At 47.0% G+C, this 19,014-nt stretch overlaps 1 protein-coding gene across 1 annotated transcript in view; it reads right to left on the reverse strand.

The window, feature by feature from the left end:
* LOC121582702 (laminin subunit gamma-3) overlaps positions 1-18,792 on the reverse strand; it is a 214,987-nt gene extending 196,195 nt beyond the window's left edge. Inside the window, exons 1-2 of the mRNA XM_041898719.2 lie at positions 18,259-18,792; positions 2,049-2,353 (exon numbers count right to left, since the gene is read on the reverse strand). Of these exons, the coding sequence (XP_041754653.2) occupies positions 2,049-2,353; positions 18,259-18,637 (684 nt within the window). The 5' untranslated portion in view covers positions 18,638-18,792. The remainder of the gene's footprint in view (positions 1-2,048; positions 2,354-18,258) is intronic.
* Between the last annotated feature and the right edge of the window lie 222 nt (positions 18,793-19,014).

A 19,014-nucleotide genomic window follows, 5' to 3' on the forward strand; every position in this document is an offset into this window, starting at 1 on the left:
TTCCCCTGCAGCGGCAGCACTGGTGAAAGGAGGTAGGTCAGTGTCATTCATGGTGAGACGGTCCAGTCTCTGCCTACTCCCCAGCAGCTCTCTGAACGAGCCCGGAAGCGCAGAATGGGCCCAATCCACCACCTGCTGCAGCAGCCTGGTTGACTTAATGGAGGAAGCCTCCTCCATGTCGGTCACTGGCAGATTTACACCCAGCCACTCCTTTCAGGTCACCCAACTTAGTGAACCCTGCTCTCACAAGCCTGGCCTGCAAGCCGGGTTGAGAAACAGTGGCTCCTCCATTATCCATGCTATCTGTGAAACATCTCTGTCAACAGATTTTTCCACTCCCAAAGCACAGCGTAGTAGAAAGGAGTAATGGCTGATATATCGACCTGTTCCAGATCCAACAGTAACAAGGGCCTGTCGTACCCAAGGTCGCCTGCTCTCCTCACAGCAGTCCATGGAGTGTCTCTCCAGCACAAGCCCTGCTGATACAAAAGTCTCTGTGCAGCTTGTAGACTGTCAGTAACACAGCTGCGCGTGTCCAGTGTTGACCAAAATAAAGCTTGAGAGAGAGAGCGAGAGAGAGAGAAAGAGAGCATGTGTGTGGTATCCGGCTTTATCTTGCTTGCGTGGGTTGCTGTTAACATCTGAAATGTGTGTGTTTGTGATGTGTGCACAGCAGTAGTTATGTGTGGGAGCTGGGAGGGAGGGAGGGATGGACACTTAAACTCGTTAGAGGCAACTTATCAGGAGTACAGCCATATTTACATACATTATACTCTGGGAAGAATAAGGGGAAGGTTTGTAAAGGTCATTGTCCAAGTGCTGAGAAAGCTGACTCCATGCTTCAGCTGATGAGCCACAAGCATAGAAATATGATCTCATTCTAGTTCTGTGGCCACAAGGCAATACACACAGAGATGAGTACAGAGTCTCCATTCCCATATTTTCACTTGAACTCACTATTATGCAGGTAAACATTACTGTGGCAAGTAAGTTCTCAACCCCAGTTAATGGGTGCACACTTTTACGAACAAATACACAACATTAAATTAAACTCACTCACAAATACACAACTACACACAAAAGATGACTCAATCACAATTCATGGCATTGTCAGGATGGCTGACCATAAGAGTCAAGAATCAAACACATCTTATCCGTGGCTTTCTCCAAGGTGTGACGTTCCCACAGACTGGGCACGGACACCGTTGGAGGTGTGAAGACAGATTTGTGGTTAATGATGGTCAGTTCAAAGAGGGAGCGACACAGATGTGAGCTCCTATCATTTAGATAAGAGTTGTGATGATTAAATTCAAGAATGCATGCAATATTTTCATTTTTGTTTATTGTTTTGGCCAATCAAAGATATGTTAATTAGACGATGGGAGATACTGAGATTTGGTGCTCTGGGGAGAATAAAAGATGGGTTGAATCTCTGTTCATGGAGTCATTGTAAACCAATCTCCTGGTGATACGTTTCGTATGCCATAGTGTGTTTTCTATACTTTTAGACTTAAATATTTTGTATATTTTGATATTGAAGACTTCTGCTATGCACCATTTGATAATAGTATTCTTATTGCATTACTGTAATAAATCGTACTTTTAAATGGATATGTACGGAAGTCCTCATATTTCTGAGTAATATTCCTTCAATTATTATTTGATGTATGGTAAATGTTATTCACACTACACATAGCATACTGTATATACTTGGCCTCTAACTATGCATCTCTGAGATAAGATTATCTCAATAATTTAATGCTGGGACATTATCTCATTGTCTCTTAACTTCTTAATAATTGCATAACGGTTATCTTGGACACATGTAACTTCTAGCATTCTGAGTGGTGATGCAAGGCTCACTACCTTGTCTCGACCCAACGGATTCATTTATGGTCTTATAGCATTCACATAATTGAATATTATATTATGGTCGTATTCCTCCTACATTCATTTCTGTCATCCTCAGTCAAAGTGGATTTTCACTAATCCACACACACACACACCCTCCCCTCATCCCACCCTCCCTCCCTCCCTCCCTCTCTCACCTGTAGCACAGCGCTCTGGTCAAAGTTGTATGCACTGGGTCGTCCCTCCAGGGTAGAGAAGGCCACATTGCCCCCGGTCAGAGGGGAGATGTCACTGAACTCGTCGGTGCAGACTGCCATCCTCTCATCGTCCCCCGGGCGGATGTATCCCTTGGCGTTCTTCCCATAGGTCTTGCTACAGGAGGCGCTGTAGTACTGGTAGGGCGTCCATGGTCCATCCTCACTTGTTCGCTTGTAGATGGCAAAGCTCTCCGGTCGACTGGTGTAGAACTTGAGCCGCACGTAAGTGATCTCAAAGGCTTTACCTGTGGAGATACAGGAGTCAGTCTACTACAGTGTGAAGGGGATGCAGGAATTAGTCTACAGTAAAGTTATGTAGGGGGGATGTGCCAATGAGCTATCGTCACGTGACCTGGGTATTTCCCCCCATATCTCCCAAATTAGGGTTCCTGTCAAACAACACCAATTTGTGTAGGTCTATGTGATGCCCTTAAAAAATATATATATATATATATATATATATATATATATATATATATATATATATATATATATATATATATATATATATACTACCGGTCAAAAGTTTTAGAACTCCTACTCATTCAAGGGTTTTTCTTTATTTTTACTATTTTCTACATTGTAGAATAATAGTGAAGACATCAAAACCATGAAATAACACATATGGAATCATGTAGTATCCCAAAATGTAACGATCCCGGCAGTCTGAGTCGGGTCCTGTCTGGTGACTAGTTTTTCTGTTCGTGATCTCCAGTTTCCCGAGGGTTCGGGAACGCTCCGGGGAGCTCTCTTGATTTCCGCACCTGCATCCCATCAGCAATCTGCACACCTGGTCCTGATCATCACCCTTCTTAGGCTCTGGCCTAACATCCATTCCCTGCCGGATCGTTAGCCATGAACAGTAGGTTTACCAGAGTATCAGTCTTAGAGCCTAGCGTTAGTTTTGTTGTTTTTGCACCTTGTTGGTTTGTTGCTTACTTACCCCCGTTTTGTTCCATCTGCAGTCACCCGTCCGGAACCTTCATCCAACCTCTGCCTGGTGGTCGGCGGCTGCCCGACCCAGGATGGGATCAACCACTGCACCCCCAACAACTAATCAACGCCGCCCGCTCTGTTCCCTGGATTATTCAGCATCACTCTTGAATTTGTAATAAACACTCACCTTCGTTTCAACTTACCTTGTCCTGGTCTGCTTCTGGGTTCTGGCTTAGCAACTCGTGACAGAACGATCCGGCCAGTAATGAACCCAGCGGACCTGGACTCTGTTCGCCATGCCATTACCCAGCAGGAGAAGATGTTGGGCCATCATAGCACGGTACTACAGGAGATCGCGTTGTCAGTTCGGAACCTTTCTACCGGTCTGACGGAGGTCCAGAACCAACGCAAGTGTCCGGTGGAGGATCCACTACCGGTTTCACCCATCTCGCCTGCCGCTTCTGAAGCTGTGTCCTTCCGTGAGCCCAAGGTTCCGACGCCGGATAAATATGAGGGGGAGCTGGGAAGATGCCGTTCCTTCCTTATGCAGTGTGGATTAGTGTTCGATCTACAGCCCTACTCTTATGCCACAGACAAGGCTAGGATAGCCTTTGTGATTGAGTTGCTGCGTGGTCGGCGCTGGAGTGGGCTTCAGCCGTTTGGGAACGACAGGATCCCTGCATGGCTTCATACCAGGGGTTCACGGCCGAGATGAGGAAGCTCTTCGACCATTCCGTCCGAGGGAGGGACGCAGCTAGGCGCCTGTTTTCGCTTCGCCAAGGAACTCGCATGGCGTGGCCGACTTCGTGATCGAGTTCAAGACGTTGGCTGTGGAGAGTGGGTGGAATGAGGAGGCTCTGCAAGCGGCCTTTTACCAGGGTCTGTCGGAGCAGCTCAAGGATGAGTTGATCTCCTATCCGGAGCCTAGTGACCTGGACAGCTTGGTAGCCTTGTCTATTCGGGTGGATAATCGAGTCCGAGAGCGAAGGAGGGAGAAGCAATGGGTTCCGTCCAACCGATCAGCTTCTCAGGTTCCAGTCGGGTCGTCAAACTGCGCGGCTCGCTAAAGTTGGGAGGACTTTTAGCGAGCCAGTTTCGACCTCTCAATACCTCTGTCAGACCCCGTTTCCCGGCTACCCTTATGAACAGGAATCAGAGCTTAGCGATTAACGCTTTTATCGATTCAGGTGCCGATGGAAGCTTTCTAGATGCCGAGTTGGTGGAACAGCTGGGGCTTTCCAAGGAGCAATTGCCGGAAGCCATTGAAGCTACCACTCTGAACGGCAGTAGTCTGGCACGTATCACGATGAGGACTGAACCGGTTAAGATGCGGTTGTCGGGGAATCATTCTGAGATGATTTCATTCTTCATTCTGCCGTCTTCCCATGTTCCTCTGGTCCTTGGATACCCCTGGCTGAAGGAACACAATCCCACGTTCGATTGGGTGACGGGCAAGGTAACGAGTTGGAGCCTTGATTGTCATGCTAACTGTCTCAAGACTGCCTGCCCCCATTCGGTTCCCAGTCAGGTGATTGAGGCTAAACCCCCAGATTTGTCCCTGGTTCCCGAGACATATCACGATTTGGGGGAAGTGTTCAGTAAGCAGAAGGCTCTGTCACTCCCTCCCCCACCGACCATATGATTGTGCCATCAACCTGTTCCCTGGAGCTGTCTACCCCAAGGGAAGGTTATACAGTATCTCCCGACCTGAACGTGAGGCTTTGGAGACCTACATCAAGGAGTCCCTAGCTGCTGGTCTCGTTCGTCCCTCGTCATCACCCCTGGGGGCAGGATTCTTCTTTGTGGGTAAGAAGGATGGCTCTCTTCGACCGTGTATTGATTATCGGGGGTTGAATGACATCACGGTCAAGAACAAGTATCCCCTGCCCTTGATGAGTTCTGCCTTCGACTCCTTACAGGGTGCTACGGTGTTCACCAAGCTAGACCTACGCAATGCGTATCACATGGTCCGGATCAGAGAGGGGGACGAGTGGTTGACGGGTTTCAATACACCGATGGGTCACTTCGAGTATCAGGTGATGCCGTTTGGACTGACCAATGCTCCAGCGGTATTCCAGAGTATGGTGAACGACGTCCTGAGAGATATGATCGGTCTCTTTGTGTTTGTTTACCTGGATGACATTCTGATCTTCTCGAAGGAACCTTCCGACCACGTCCAGCATGTCCGGCAGGTTCTGCAGCGATTGTTGGAGAATCGCCTGTTCGTGAAGGCCGAGAAGTGCGAGTTTCACGCCCACACGACATCCTTTCTCGGGTACATCATCTCCAGGGGAGAGATTAGGATGGACCAGGAGAAGGTTAGAGCGGTTCTGGAATGGGCCCAGCCCGGTACGAGATTGCAGCTCCAGAGATTTTTGGGGTTTGCGAATTTCTACCGCAGATTCATCCGGGATTACAGCCGTGTGGCCGCTCCGTTAACTGCCTTGACTTCCAGTATCAGGACCTTCAAGTGGAATCCGGAGGCGGATCGAGCGTTTCTGGATTTGAAGAGGCGATTCACCAACGCACCGATTCTCTCTCAACCGGACACGGCCCGTCAGTTCGTCGTTGAAGTGGACGCGTCTGATGTGGGAGTTGGCGCCATCCTGTCGCAGCGATGCTCCACGGACAGTAAACTCCATCCCTGCGCCTACTACTCTCGTCGCCTTTCGCCTGCGGAGAGGAATTACGATGTGGGTAACCGGGAGCTTCTCGCGGTGAAACTTGCCTTGGAGGAGTGGCGCCACTGGTTGGAGGGGGCGGAGCAACCGTTTATTGTCTGGACTGACCACAAGAATCTTGCTTACGTGCAATCGGCTAAACGTCTCAACTCCCGTCAGGCCAGGTGGGCGTTGTTTTTCGGACGATTCAAGTTTTCCCTGACGTTCCGACCTGGATCTAAGAACGGCAAGGCGGACGCCTTGTCCCGGATGTTCTCCAAGACGGAGGAGAGTGGGTCCAAGACCGAGACAATTCTCCCCCCGGAACTGCGTCGTGGGAGCAGTTATGTGGAAGATTGAGGAGGAGGTGCTGGCGGCCCTTCGGACTCAGCCCGGTCCCGGTAACGGTCCACCCGGTCGGTTGTTTGTGCCTGAGTCGGTTCGTCCTGCTGTCCTCAAATGGTCCCACGCCAGCAAGATGGCTTGTCACCCTGGCGTGGCTCGGACAATGGCGTTTCTTCGCAGACGTTTTTGGTGGCCTGCCATGGCCGAGGATACTCGGGGTTTTGTTGCTGCCTGTCCAGTGTGTGCGCAGAATAAGAGTACCAATCGGCCCAGCTCTGGACTACTTCACCCCCTTCCTATTCCCCGCGACCATGGTCGCATCTGGCCCTGGACTTCGTCACTGGGTTGCCCGCTTCTGAGGGGAACACGGTCGTTCTGACTATCGTGGACAGATTCAGCAAGTTCGCCCACTTTGTGCCAATTGCCAAGCTTCCCTCTGCCTCGGAGACGTCCGAGATCCTGGTTAGGAGGTTTTCAGGGTCCACGGTTTGCCCAGTGATATCGTTTCCGACCGTGGCCCTCAGTTTACCTCTGCTGTCTGGAAGTCCTTCTGTTTGGCCATTGGAGCTACAGTCAGTCTCACATCTGGTTTTCACCCCCAATCCAATGGTCAGGCGGAGAGAGCCAACCAGAAGATGGAATCCACGCTACGCTGCCTGGTCTCTTCCAACCCCACCTCCTGGGTCTCTCAGTTGCCTTGGGTTGAGTATGCCCACAATACTCTCCCTACATCTGCCACTGGGATGTCTCCCTTCCAGTGCCTGTATGGCTACCAACCTCCCCTGTTCCCTTCTCAGGAGAAGGAGCTCTCAGTGCCTTCTGTTCAGGCCCATATTCAGTCGTTGCCACCGGACCTGGCATCGGGCCAGAAAGGCACTCCTTAGAGTTTCGGACCGGTATCAGCTCCAGGCGAATCGTCGCCGGATCCCCGCTCCCACCTATTCCATCGGAGATAGGGTCTGGTTGGCCACACGGGATCTTCCGTTACGGACTGAGTCTAGGAAGTTGTTACCGAAGTTCATTGGTCCGTTTGTGGTGGAGAAGGTGATCAATCCGGTGGCAGTTCGACTCAAACTCCCGAGGACGCTCAGAGTCCATCCCACCTTTCATGTCTCCTGCCTCAAGCCTGTTTTCCTCAGTACTCTGTTGCCTCCTCCGCCTCCTCCTCCTCCTCCTCGGATGATCGGAGGTGGTCCTGCCTACACGGTGCGTCGCATCATGGATTCCAGACGGCGGGGCCGGGGTTTCCAGTATCTCGTGGACTGGGAGGGGTATGGTCCTGAAGAGAGGAGTTGGATTCCGCGGCGACAGGTCCTAGATGCTGACCTCATCAGTGACTTCTACCGCCTCCATCCTGGCGCTCCGGGAGTCCGCCCGGTGGCGTTCGTCGGAGGGGGGGGTACTGTAACGATCCCGGCAGTCTGAGTCGGGTCCTGTCTGGTGACTAGTTTTTCTGTTCGTGATCTCCAGTTTCCCGAGGGTTCGGGAACGCTCCGGGGAGCTCTCTTGATTTCCGCACCTGCATCCCATCAGCAATCTGCACACCTGGTCCTGATCATCACCCTTCTTAGGCTCTGGCCTAACATCCATTCCCTGCCGGATCGTTAGCCATGAACAGTAGGTTTACCAGAGTATCAGTCTTAGAGCCTAGCGTTAGTTTTGTTGTTTTTGCACCTTGTTGGTTTGTTGCTTACTTACCCCCGTTTTGTTCCATCTGCAGTCACCCGTCCGGAACCTTCATCCAACCTCTGCCTGGTGGTCGGCGGCTGCCGACCCAGGATGGGATCAACCACTGCACCCCCAACAACTAATCAACGCCGCCCGCTCTGTTCCCTGGATTATTCAGCATCACTCTTGAATTTGTAATAAACACTCACCTTCGTTTCAACTTACCTTGTCCTGGTCTGCTTCTGGGTTCTGGCTTAGCAACTCGTGACACAAAATGTGTTAAACAAATCTAAATGTATTTTATATTTGAGATTCTTCAAATAGCCACCCTTTGCCTTGATGACAGCTTTGCACAATCTTGGCATTCTCTCAACCAGCTTCACCTGGAATACTTTTCCAACAGTCTTGAAGGACTTCCCACATATGCTGAGCACTTGTTGGCTGCTTTTCCTTCACTGCCGTCCGACTCATCCCAAACCATCTCAGTTTGGTTGAGGTCGGGGGATTGTGGAGGCCAGGTCATCTGATGCAGCACTCCATCACTCTCCTTCTTGGTCAAATAGCCCTTACACAGCCTGGAGGTGTGTTGGGTCATTGTCCTGTTGAAAAAGAAATGATAGTGCCACTAAGCCCAAACCAGATGGGATGGCGTATCACTGCAGAATGCTGTGGTAGCCATGCTGGTTAAGTGTGCCTTGAATTCTAAATAAATCACAGACAGTGTCACCAGCAAAGCACCCCCACACCATAACACCTCCTCCTCCATGCTTTATGGTGGGAAATACACATGCAGAGATCATCCGTTCACCCACACGCGTCTCACAAAGACACGGCGGTTAGAACCAAAAATCTCCAATTTGGACTCCAGACCAAAGGACAAATTTCCACCGGTCTAGTGTCCATTGCTTGTGTTTCTTGGCCCAAGCAAGTCTCTTCTTCTTATTGGTGAACTTTAGTAGTGGTTTCTTTGCAGTAATTCGACCATGAAGGCCTGATTCACACAATCTCCTCTGAACAGCTGATGTTGAGATATGTCTGTTACTTGAACTCTGTGAAGCATTTATTTGGGCTGCAATTTCTGAGGCTGGTAACTCTGATGAACTTATCCTCTGCAGCAGAGGTAACTCTGGGTCTTCCATTCCAGTGGCGGTCCTCATGAGAGCCAGTTTCATTATAGCGCTTAATGGTTTTTGCGACTGCACTTGAAGAAACTTTCAAAGTTCTTGACATTTTCTGTATTGACTGACCTTCATGTCTTAAAGTAATGATGGACTGTCGTTTCTCTTTTATTATTTGATCTGTTCTTGCCTTAATACGAACTTGGTCTTTTACCAAATAGGGCTATCTTCTGTATACCCCCCCTACCTTGTCACAACACAACTGACTGGCTCAAACGCATTAAGAAGGAAGGAAATTCCACAAATTAACTTTTAAGAAGGCACACCTGTTAACTGAAATGCATTCCAGGTGACTACCTCATGAAGCTGGTTGAGAGAATGCCAAGAGTGTTCAAAGCTGTCATGAAGGCAAAGGGTGGCTATTTGTAGAATCTCAAATATAAAATATATTTTGATTTGTTTAACACTTTTTTGGTTACTATAAGATTCCACATGTGTTATTTCATGTCTTCACTATAATTCTACAATGTAGAAAATATATAAAAATTGAAAAACACTTGAATGAGTAGGTGTTCTAAAACCTTTGACCGGTAGTGTACATCTGTAAACTAGGGAAAGATCTAAGGCGCAACTCTGCATTCAAAAACTGAAATAGTAGTCTAGTAGTGTAGTAGTGTAGTAGTGTAGTAGTGTAGTAGTGTAGTAGCCTAGTAGTCTAGTAGTCTAAGAGTATAGTAGTCTAGTAGCCTAGTAGTCTAGTAGCCTAGCAGTCTAGTAGTCTAGTAGTCTAGTAGTCTAGTAGCCTAGCAGTCTAGTAGTCTAGTAGTCTAGTAGTCTAGTAGTCTAGTAGTCTAGTAGTGTAGTAGCCTAGTAGTCTAGTAGTCTAGTAGTCTAGAAGTCTAGTAGCCTAGTAGCTTAGTAGTCTAGTAGTCTAGTAGTCTAGTAGTCTAGTAGTCTAGTAGTCTAGTAGCCTAGCAATCTAATAGTCTAGTAGTGTAGTAGTGTAGTAGCCTAGTAGTCTAGTAGTCTAGTAGTGTAGTAGTGTAGTAGTCTAGCAGACTAGTAGTCTAGTAGTCTAGTAGTCTAGTAACCTAGTAGTCTAGTAGTCTAGAAGTCTAGTAGCCTAGTAGCTTAGTAGTCTAGTAGTCTAGTAGTCTAGTAGTCTAATAATCTAGTAGTCTAGTAGTCTAGTAGTGTAGTAGCCTAGTAGTCTATTAGCCTAGCAGTCTAGTAGTCTAGTAGTCTAGTAGCCTAGTAGTCTAGCAGTCTAGTAGTCTAGTAGTCTAGTAGCCTAGCAGTCTAGTAGTCTAGTAGTCTAGTAGTCTAGTAGTCTAGTAGTCTAGTAGCCTAGCAATCTAGTAGTCTAAGAGTCTATTAGTCTAGTAGTCTAGTAGTGTTGTAGTGTAGTAGCCTAGTAGTCTAGTAGTCTAGTAGTGTAGTAGTGTAGTAGTCTAGCAGACTAGGAGTCTAGTAGTCTAGTAGTCTATTAGTCTAGTAGTTTAGTAGTCTAGTAGTCTAGTAGTCTAGTAGCCTAGTAACCTAGTAGTCTAGTAATCTAGTAGTATAGTAGTCTAGTAGTCTAGTAACCTAGTAGTCTAATAGTCTAGTAATCTAGTAGTCTAGTAGTATAGTAGTCTAGAAGTCTAATAGCATAGCAGTGTAGTAGTCTAGCAGACTAGGAGTCTAGTAGTCTAGTAGTCTAGTAGTCTAGTAGCCTAGTAGTCTAGTAGTCTAGTAGCCTAGTAGTCTAGTAGTGTAGTAGTCTAGTAGTGTAGCAGCCTAGTACCCTAGCAGTCTAGTAGTCTAGTAGTCTAGTAGTCTAGTAGTCTAGTAGTGTAGTAGCCTAGTAGTGTAGTAGCCTAGTAGCCTAGCAGTCTAGTAGTCTAGTAGTCTAGAAGTCTAATAGCATAGCAGTGTAGTAGTCTAGCAGACTAGGAGTCTAGTAGTCTAGTAGTCTAGTAGTCTAGTAGCCTAGTAGTCTAGTAGTCTAGTAGTCTAGTAGTCTAGTAGCCTAGTAGCCTAGTAGCCTAGCAGTCTAGTAGTCTAGTAGTCTAGTAGTCTAGTAGTCTAGTAGTCTAGTAGTCTAGTAGCCTAGTAGTCTAGTAGCCTAGTAGTGTAGTAGCCTAGTAGCCTAGTAGCCTAGCAGTCTAGTAGTCTAGTAGTCTAGTAGTCTAGTAGCCTAGTAGTGTAGTAGTCTAGTAGTCTAGTAGTCTAGTAGTCTAGTAGTCTAGTAGCCTAGTAGTGTAGTAGCCTAGTAGCCTAGCAGTCTAGTAGTCTAGTAGTCTAGAAGTCTAATAGCATAGCAGTGTAGTAGTCTAGCAGACTAGGAGTCTAGTAGTCTAGTAGTCTAGTAGTCTAGTAGTCTAGTAGTGTAGTAGTCTAGTAGTCTAGTAGTCTAGTAGCCTAGTAGTGTAGTAGCCTAGTAGCCTTTCAGTCTACTGCTACAATGGGAGAGAAGGGTTGGAAAGAAAGGGTAACCTACACAACATGAACCTTCTCATCAGTTGGTGAGAAGAATGGGGGATCAGCTTCATTTCACAGGAATATACAAATCTCCTCTAATCTCTCATTACATGTACTGGTATGAGACCAGACATGAACCATGGGTCTTCCAAACATAAATGTCTGTTTTGATAGCTACACTAATAACATTAAGCAACTTAAGCCTTTGGAAAGCAGACAGCCAGACAACATCGTAGAGCATGCATTGGCTTCCTGTGGGACCGATTTAGCAAAACCTCACATCTGAACGCCGGCATGGTTTCCAGACAGGCAAGAAGGCACACACCTCAGCGAGGGCCCTGATTAGTGGGTATGCTGAGCACACCACGGTGGGCCTCAAAGGTAAACTAACCAACCAACCAACCAATAAACAAACAAACAATCACAACATCCGACCCTTCAAGGGGGGACTGTGCATGTCACGGAATTAAAGATGTCATTGATTTGTTTATGTACCTCTAGTGCCTTATTAACCATCTATCAGGCTGGAGAGGAGGAGATAAAGGGATAAATAGATAGACAGATGGAGAGAAGGAGGGATAGAGAGAGAGAGGGAGAGAGTGGGGGAGAGAGAGTGTGTGTGTGTGTGTGTGTGTGTGTGAGAGAGAGCGAGAGAGAGAGAGAGAGAGAGAGAGAGAGAGAGAGAGAGAGAGAGAGAGCGAGAGAGAGAGAGAGAGAGAGAGAGAGCGAGAGAGAGAGAGAGAGAGAGAGAGAGAGAGAGAGAGAGAGAGAGAGAGAGAGAGAGAGAGAGAGAGAGAGAGCGAGAGAGAGAGAGAGAGCGAGAGAGAGAGAGAGCGAGAGAGGGGGGGGGCATGAATAGAGAAAGAGGGAGAAAGAGATACAGATGGAGGGAGGGAGAGGGGATGAAGACTCACACTTTATCTCAGGGATTTTCTCTGATTCTCAACTGAACTAAATTATTTCATTATTTCATTATAATATTCCTTATAAAAGGAAAAAGCCAAAGCTGAGAAAAGCTAAATTCACCCCCTGTCTGGTGGATCCCTGGCAAAGAGGAGATTTCCTCTGCATTTCCTTCGTGGGGTGTTTGAGGGGGATTTGGCAGGCTCCTTGAAACTTCTAGCTGTAATTGGTGTTGTAGTCTAATTGAGGCACTGGGGGTGAGCAGCCATTTTTTGTCATTTTGTTTGAGCTGCATACTAAGTGGAGAAAGGAGTCTCACAAGCCGGGTTCAATTAAACCATGAAGGCACTATATTTCTGCATATTGCACAATCTTCATGCTTGCATGGCAACTTGTGGCTGCTCTGCTTCTGGACGGGCTCTCCAGCCTGAGAAGATGCTGAGAATTAGTACGTATTTCCGTCCCACATTTTTCTTGATAAGTGAACTGTAAAGGTGTCTGATTATTGACCTGGATGTTGGATGTGTGTGAATTGGAGTTGATTTAATGTTGAGCATCAACCACCCTCATCCAAACAGAGCAGAGCATCCAAAACACTGGTTAGAAACACTAGCTTCCTCTTGACTTGGTGTAGTTCAGCCATTTTCAATACCACTGAGCATTATGCTGCTCTCATTTCTTCTTGGTTGACCTAGTAGGCAAAAACAAGCAACAACGTCCACCCTACACTATCTACAGGGCCCTACATGTAAGACTCTTGTCCCTCATACACACATGCAGTAAAACATTTTTTAAATGAAATGTTTTTGTTTTCAAAATGTGTGTGTGTATGAGGCCCTTAGGCCTTAGTTGAACCCTTTTAGTAGAATACCCCCCACCCTGATATAAAGACTAATGACATCTGTCTACTCCTTCACAGTACGCTCGTCTTTCTAGACATCCTATTTTTTTTGTTTTGAGACATCCTCTCTTGTCTTTCCAGACATCCTCTCTTGTTTTTCCAACTCAGCAACATAATCTCTCCCACAGCAGCACTCAAATCATTTAAGTTTCATTTACTGTCCGCATGAGGTGAGTTTAGTCCAGCTGGATACAAAAGAGAAAAATACGGAAAAGGAAGAGGATAATGAAACGTTTGGAGTGTTTGTGTGTCCCCTGTGATGATGTTCAGTCTAATTGAGAGGTGTGTTTTTCTCTGATGAGTCCGCTTAGTCCATCCGTCAGCAGAAGGGCTTGCATGTTGTGCATGCAGTATGTGTCCGTGGAGAGTCTCTGTCTGTGTGTGTTTTCTGCCATTATTTCTATCTGTATTTCCAGCTTACCCATTTACCTATGGATCCCAATAGAGTTTAACATAGAATATCAAATGATAGAACAATTATTCTGTGTTCAATGTTCAATCTGTGTTCACTCTCCAAACTGAGCAGAAGTGAAGCAGTTTAGCTGAGGAGCTGAATCATAATGACTGTGTTGAGTAGGAATGGCCTTTGACCCCTTTCCAGCCAAGCCACCTGGTCATAACACAGCTGTGTGCCCCACCCCGCCTGGGCTCTGATTGTACTGAGTCGCCCAGACCTAGACTAAACTCAACATCACCCCACTAGACTCAATATTTACTAGTCTACTCTGGATGTTTACAGGATGCTCATTTTATCTATTCGGTTCGAGAGTTTGGTGACAGTTTTCTCTTTTTGTAGAATATCTTTACCAAGCTGTACAGGAATAACGTCACTGAACTGTCTGTGGCTGAAAAAGAAAGTGTAAGGCCTTGGTCACAGATGGCCAGACAGTATATGACCAACATGTGATTCTGCCCTAGAAACGCTTTAGCTTTATAAATTAGATAGGTGTGTTGTAACTTGCCAGGACCTGAGGACCCTGTGTGAAACCCTCAGAGGAAGGAGACCATCCCCGGACGATGAGGCCACACCACATCCCCACAGAGACACTACCACATGCCACCACCACACCCATGACACCCCCATCTCCACTGATCTCCCTGGGGAGCCCTCCAGACAGCACCACCCAGAGGAGGACCAGACCCTAGCCGAGCCTGAGGCCCAGGATGAGAGGGGCTGGGACAGGGAGCCTGATGAGGCCTACAACCTGCTGGATAGACTGCTGGGCCTGAATCCAGCCAAACGCATCACAGCTGCACAGGCTGTAGCTCAGTTGGTAGAGCATGGCGTTTGCAACGGCAGGGTTGTGGGTTCGATTCCCACGGGGGGCCAGCATGAAAATGTACGCACTCTCTAAATCGCTCTGGATTAGAGCATCTGCTAAAATGTAAATCTAGCTTTTTAGCATTGAAAGTGTCTTGAAAACAGGTACAGTATATGTAAACAGTAGTGTGTTCATAGTTGTGTATGTGGACTGTTGTGTATGTTCAGTAGTTTTCCCTCTGCACTGCATTGTTTCTTCAGCAAAGGTCATTAGAGTCAGTCTGTGAGTGTGTTGATTCAGTCTGTGAGTGTGTTGAGTCAGTCTGTGAGTGTGTTGAGTGTGCTGAGCCAGTCTGTGAGTGTGTTGCGTCAGTCTGTGTGTTGAGTGTGTTGAGTCAGTCCGTAAGTGTTTTGAGTCAGTCTGTGAGTGTGTTGAGTCAGTCTGTGAGTGTGTTGAGTGTGATGAGTCAGTCTGTGAGTGTTTTGAGTCAGTCTGTGAGTGTGATTAGTCAGTCTGTGAGTGTGTTGAGTCAGTCTGTGAGTGTTGAGTCAGTCTGTGAGTGTGTTGAGTCAGTCTGTGAGCGTATTGAGTCAGTCTGTGAGTGTGTTAAGTCAGTTTGTGAGCATACTGAGTCAGTCTGTGAGTGTGTTGAGTCAGTCTGTGAGCGTATTGAGTCCGTCTGTGAGTGTGTTGAGTCAGTCTGTGAGTGTGTTGAGTCAGTCTGTGAGTATGTTGAGTCAGTCTGTGAGTATGTTACTGTGCCAACTATGGCAGGCTTTTATCCTTCTCTTACATCTGAGACTTTTAACATCAATCAATGGAAACCAGCTGCAGATAGAAAGCTATGTTTGTGTGTGTGTGTGTGTGTGTGTGTGTGTGTCTCAGGGAACAAACTGACCCCAATTCCATACCACCAGACCTCCCAGCGCTCGTCTTATTTTTCTTCTTCCTCATCATGTTTTGTTTACTCCCCCTCTCCCCCTCCTCCTTCTTCATCTCCCCCTACCTCTGCACAGACACATTTCGGACCTGTGTCTCTGTGTCCTGCTGGTGTGTTTCTCTGTGTTTGTTGTCCCGGCGACCCCCTCGGAGACGGAGGGGTCTTGTTTTGTTTGGAGAGCCAAAGGAAAACAGACAGAAGGGCAGTTCCATCTAGTGGAACCCAGATGGGACATGGTCGGGTTGTCTTCAATATGGAGGAAGAAGAAACGCTGTGACCCTGGTTCTGTGAGAGACACAGGATGGGGGATGATGACTTGAATAAAACGTTTTTCAGTTGTTACAAAAACAACAGAAACCTCTCTCCAGTCCAGGCGGAGGCTACTCTCAGAATAACTCTAAAGAGAGAGAGACTGAGAGTACCCAGAGGCTAAAGACTGAACAATGTGACCATACAGTGTAATGTAGTTTGGTCTTCCTGGACTAAGGCCTACTGGACCAAGGACTGGTGGGTTAGAATAACACATTACCAGACATTCCCCAGCCTCTTTCTCTATCTGAGAGAAGTAACCAGAGATTATGACCAACAAAGACATAGAGCACTGCTCTCCTCCTTCCTCCTAGTAAAAATCAATATCCGCAGACAGAAAGACGAGTTTCCTGCTCCAAGACCTTATGATTTAAACACTTCCTTCTTCCACAGACAGTCAGTCGTACACTCTGACATTTCAAAGACCTGTCATCGTTTTCTCTCTCTTTTGAAGCAAAACTTTTTTTTTCTCAGGTTGGAATTTTTGTTACGCCTACAATAAAGAGGAAGTTGGTTGTGCTCAGAGGTGTCAGAAGAAAGAATTCCCTGACTGGGCTCTCTGCTGGGTCCATCCTGTTTGACTGATGTATGTGAGCTCACTCTGCACACACATGTCACACACACAAGATGAATAGGAGGAAAAGCTAGTCTTTATAAAGTGGGTGTACTGACGGAATGCATCCCAAATGGCACCCTACTCCCTGTATAGTGCACTTCTTCTGACCAGAGCCCTATGGGTCCTGGTGAAAAGTAGTGCACTATAAAGGGAATAGGTTGTCATTTGGGGGGTAGCCTTAGAGATCTTGAGGGAGAAAGGTAGAGGTTCCACTACAGTCACAATGGACTCTGACATGATTGATTGATGTATAATCTCTGTCCCCATTAATATTTAACAACATCATTGGATAATGCGCTAATGTCATTCTACTGGACATCCTGCTCCCACTTATTTAGCAGGACTTAAAGCTGGAATCCATAGCGGTGAAACTGCCACGTCCGTTTGCAAACAACGAACACTGTTTTTTCCCTCTGACATCATTGCACGCCATGCAGAGTATGTACTACGATTGTATTATTTTTACCACAATCCTGGATGCTCATTTCCTTAAAACAAATAACAAATGCGCCTGGGGGCGGCCAGTGACGCTGTTACGCCTGGCGCAGATCTCAGCTTTAAGTCATCTTGAGAAATCATAGTAATTATATGGTTATGTGGCCTTAGTGGTTATCATGAACTGTATGTCATGGAAGGCATTAGTTGATATTATGCCATCACATGGTTGAACCATAAGTAATAAAAGGCCTGTTCTGTAACCTGACTGTGGTAGTGGTAGAAATGGCATCTTGGTACATTCTTCTCCTTCCTCCTTCTCTGCTCCCCCTGGAAGTGGATTAAGTACCCTAGTACTGTAGGACTGTAGTAAACTAGTATACTCTTTATTCTCCTCCCTTCTGTTTAGGCCAACACTCAGAATATACACTTAGAATCTGCACCCCCATCAATATGAGTTAGATGTGGTATATTGAATGTAATCCAGTATGTGCTCTACTATACTGGATGCATCCGGACCACTTTCTAAGGTTCCCAGACAGAGCCTGAGCCTCATGGCTGTACGCTTGCAATTATTCCAACAATGTGACTCTAAGCCATGTCTGGGGCGACGGGCGATGGTTGGGATGGTGTTTTCTGAAGAGAAGCTTTGAGTGATTGTCGGAGGAATACAAGTGTGTGTGTGTGTGTGTGTGTGTCATTAGTGGAGGAATTCAAAAAGGTTGAGGTTGTGAGGGACATGTGTTCTGCTTTAGAGACTTTTTCTCAGGATGATTGGCACTTCATAGGATTATGTTTAGTCTGTGATTTGACTCCTCATAGTCAAGTCTCTTTCTGTCATTTAACTCCTCATAGTCAAGTATCTTTCTGTGAATTATTAAAATGTTGTGACAATACAGGATTGTAATGGATGTAGCATAGCCTATAGGCAGGTGAACTGAACAAAGAGTTTTTGCAGCACATTGTAATTTGAAAGAAGTGTAGGTTAAATATTAATGTTCAAGGCAGAACTAAACAATAGGAAAAGTATGTAGCCTGTGTAACCTATCACATGAAATACAAATAATTGAACATAATAACACCACTTGAGGATTCACCTATCACAACTTATTTTGAACACAACCTCGGAGTACCAATTAAAGCCTATGGAAGCCTATGAGAGCCTAAGAGAGAGAGAGAGAGAGCTTAAGCTTTGGTCTTATCCAGGTGCATTCAGGGTGAACTTGTATAGTTACAACTGGACCAAGATTCATCAAACTTAACTAATTGTGAACGTAACCTTATAAAGGTGAATCTTGTACTTTTTACCGATGTGCAGGGAGAGAGAGAGAGAGAGAGAGAGAGAGAGAGAGAGAGAGAGAGAGAGAGAGAGAGAGAGAGAGAGAGAGAGAGATGGAGAGAGAGAGATAGAGAGAGAGAGAGAGAGAGAGAGAGAGAGAGAGAGAGAGAGAGAGAGAGAGAGAGAGAGAGAGAGAGAGAGAGAGAGAGGGAGAGAGAGAGAGAGAGAGAGAGAGAGAGAGAGAGAGAGAGAGAGAGAGAGAGAGAGAGAGAGAGAGAGAGAGAGAGAGAGAGAGAGAGTTGGTGTTGGTCTTACTGAGGTGCAGGGTGAGGTTGACAGAGTTAGGGTGCTGGACTCCGTAGAACATGGACTGGCTCTGCCACCAGGTGGGTTCCTCATCCGTGTGGAAGTCCGTCAGCAGGCTGGCGTTGTGGCTGAGGCCCGGGTCCGACACTCTACAGTGGTGGCAGGACCGCGTTGAGCCCGTCTGCATGCAGTAGTCCTCCGGGGGCGAACCGCACACGTTAGAGGCCATGACCGTGCGGTTGAAGGCTGCGTTTTCAAACTTGGGCATGCAGCGGCTTGGGACACCCTCGTTGTCATTGTAGCAGGAGTCCATGGCCCCATGAACGAGGGAGAGGGAGCGGATGAGGAGGAGGGTGAGGTGGAGTGGGGTGGTCAGTGGGGTATCCATATCCAGGGAAAGTCACATACAGACTCACACAAGTTCAGTCAACAGGTAACACTCACACACTCCCAAACACACTATTAGAGTAATCCCACGGATGTCTCAGAGAAGTCTATGTTCCTCTGTTTTTTTCCTTCTCTTTCTCTCTGTCCCTCTCTCTTTCCTTGTCCCTTTCTTCTCCAACATGTGTTCTCCCTCTGTGAACTAAGTGAAGTTACTGGGTGAACCCCTCTCACCAGGGATAGGAGGAGAGAGACATGGGAGGGACAGACAGAGGGGGTAGGAAAGAGAGGGGCATGTACACTCCCCGTCCTGCTGGCCACAGCAAGTACTACTGTCCCCAGTGCAAAAATGCAAATATGCAGATTCACAGTAAAACCATG

Source organism: Coregonus clupeaformis, chromosome 15, assembly GCF_020615455.1.
Source record: "Coregonus clupeaformis isolate EN_2021a chromosome 15, ASM2061545v1, whole genome shotgun sequence".
NCBI classification, from domain to species: Eukaryota; Metazoa; Chordata; class Actinopteri; order Salmoniformes; family Salmonidae; genus Coregonus; species Coregonus clupeaformis.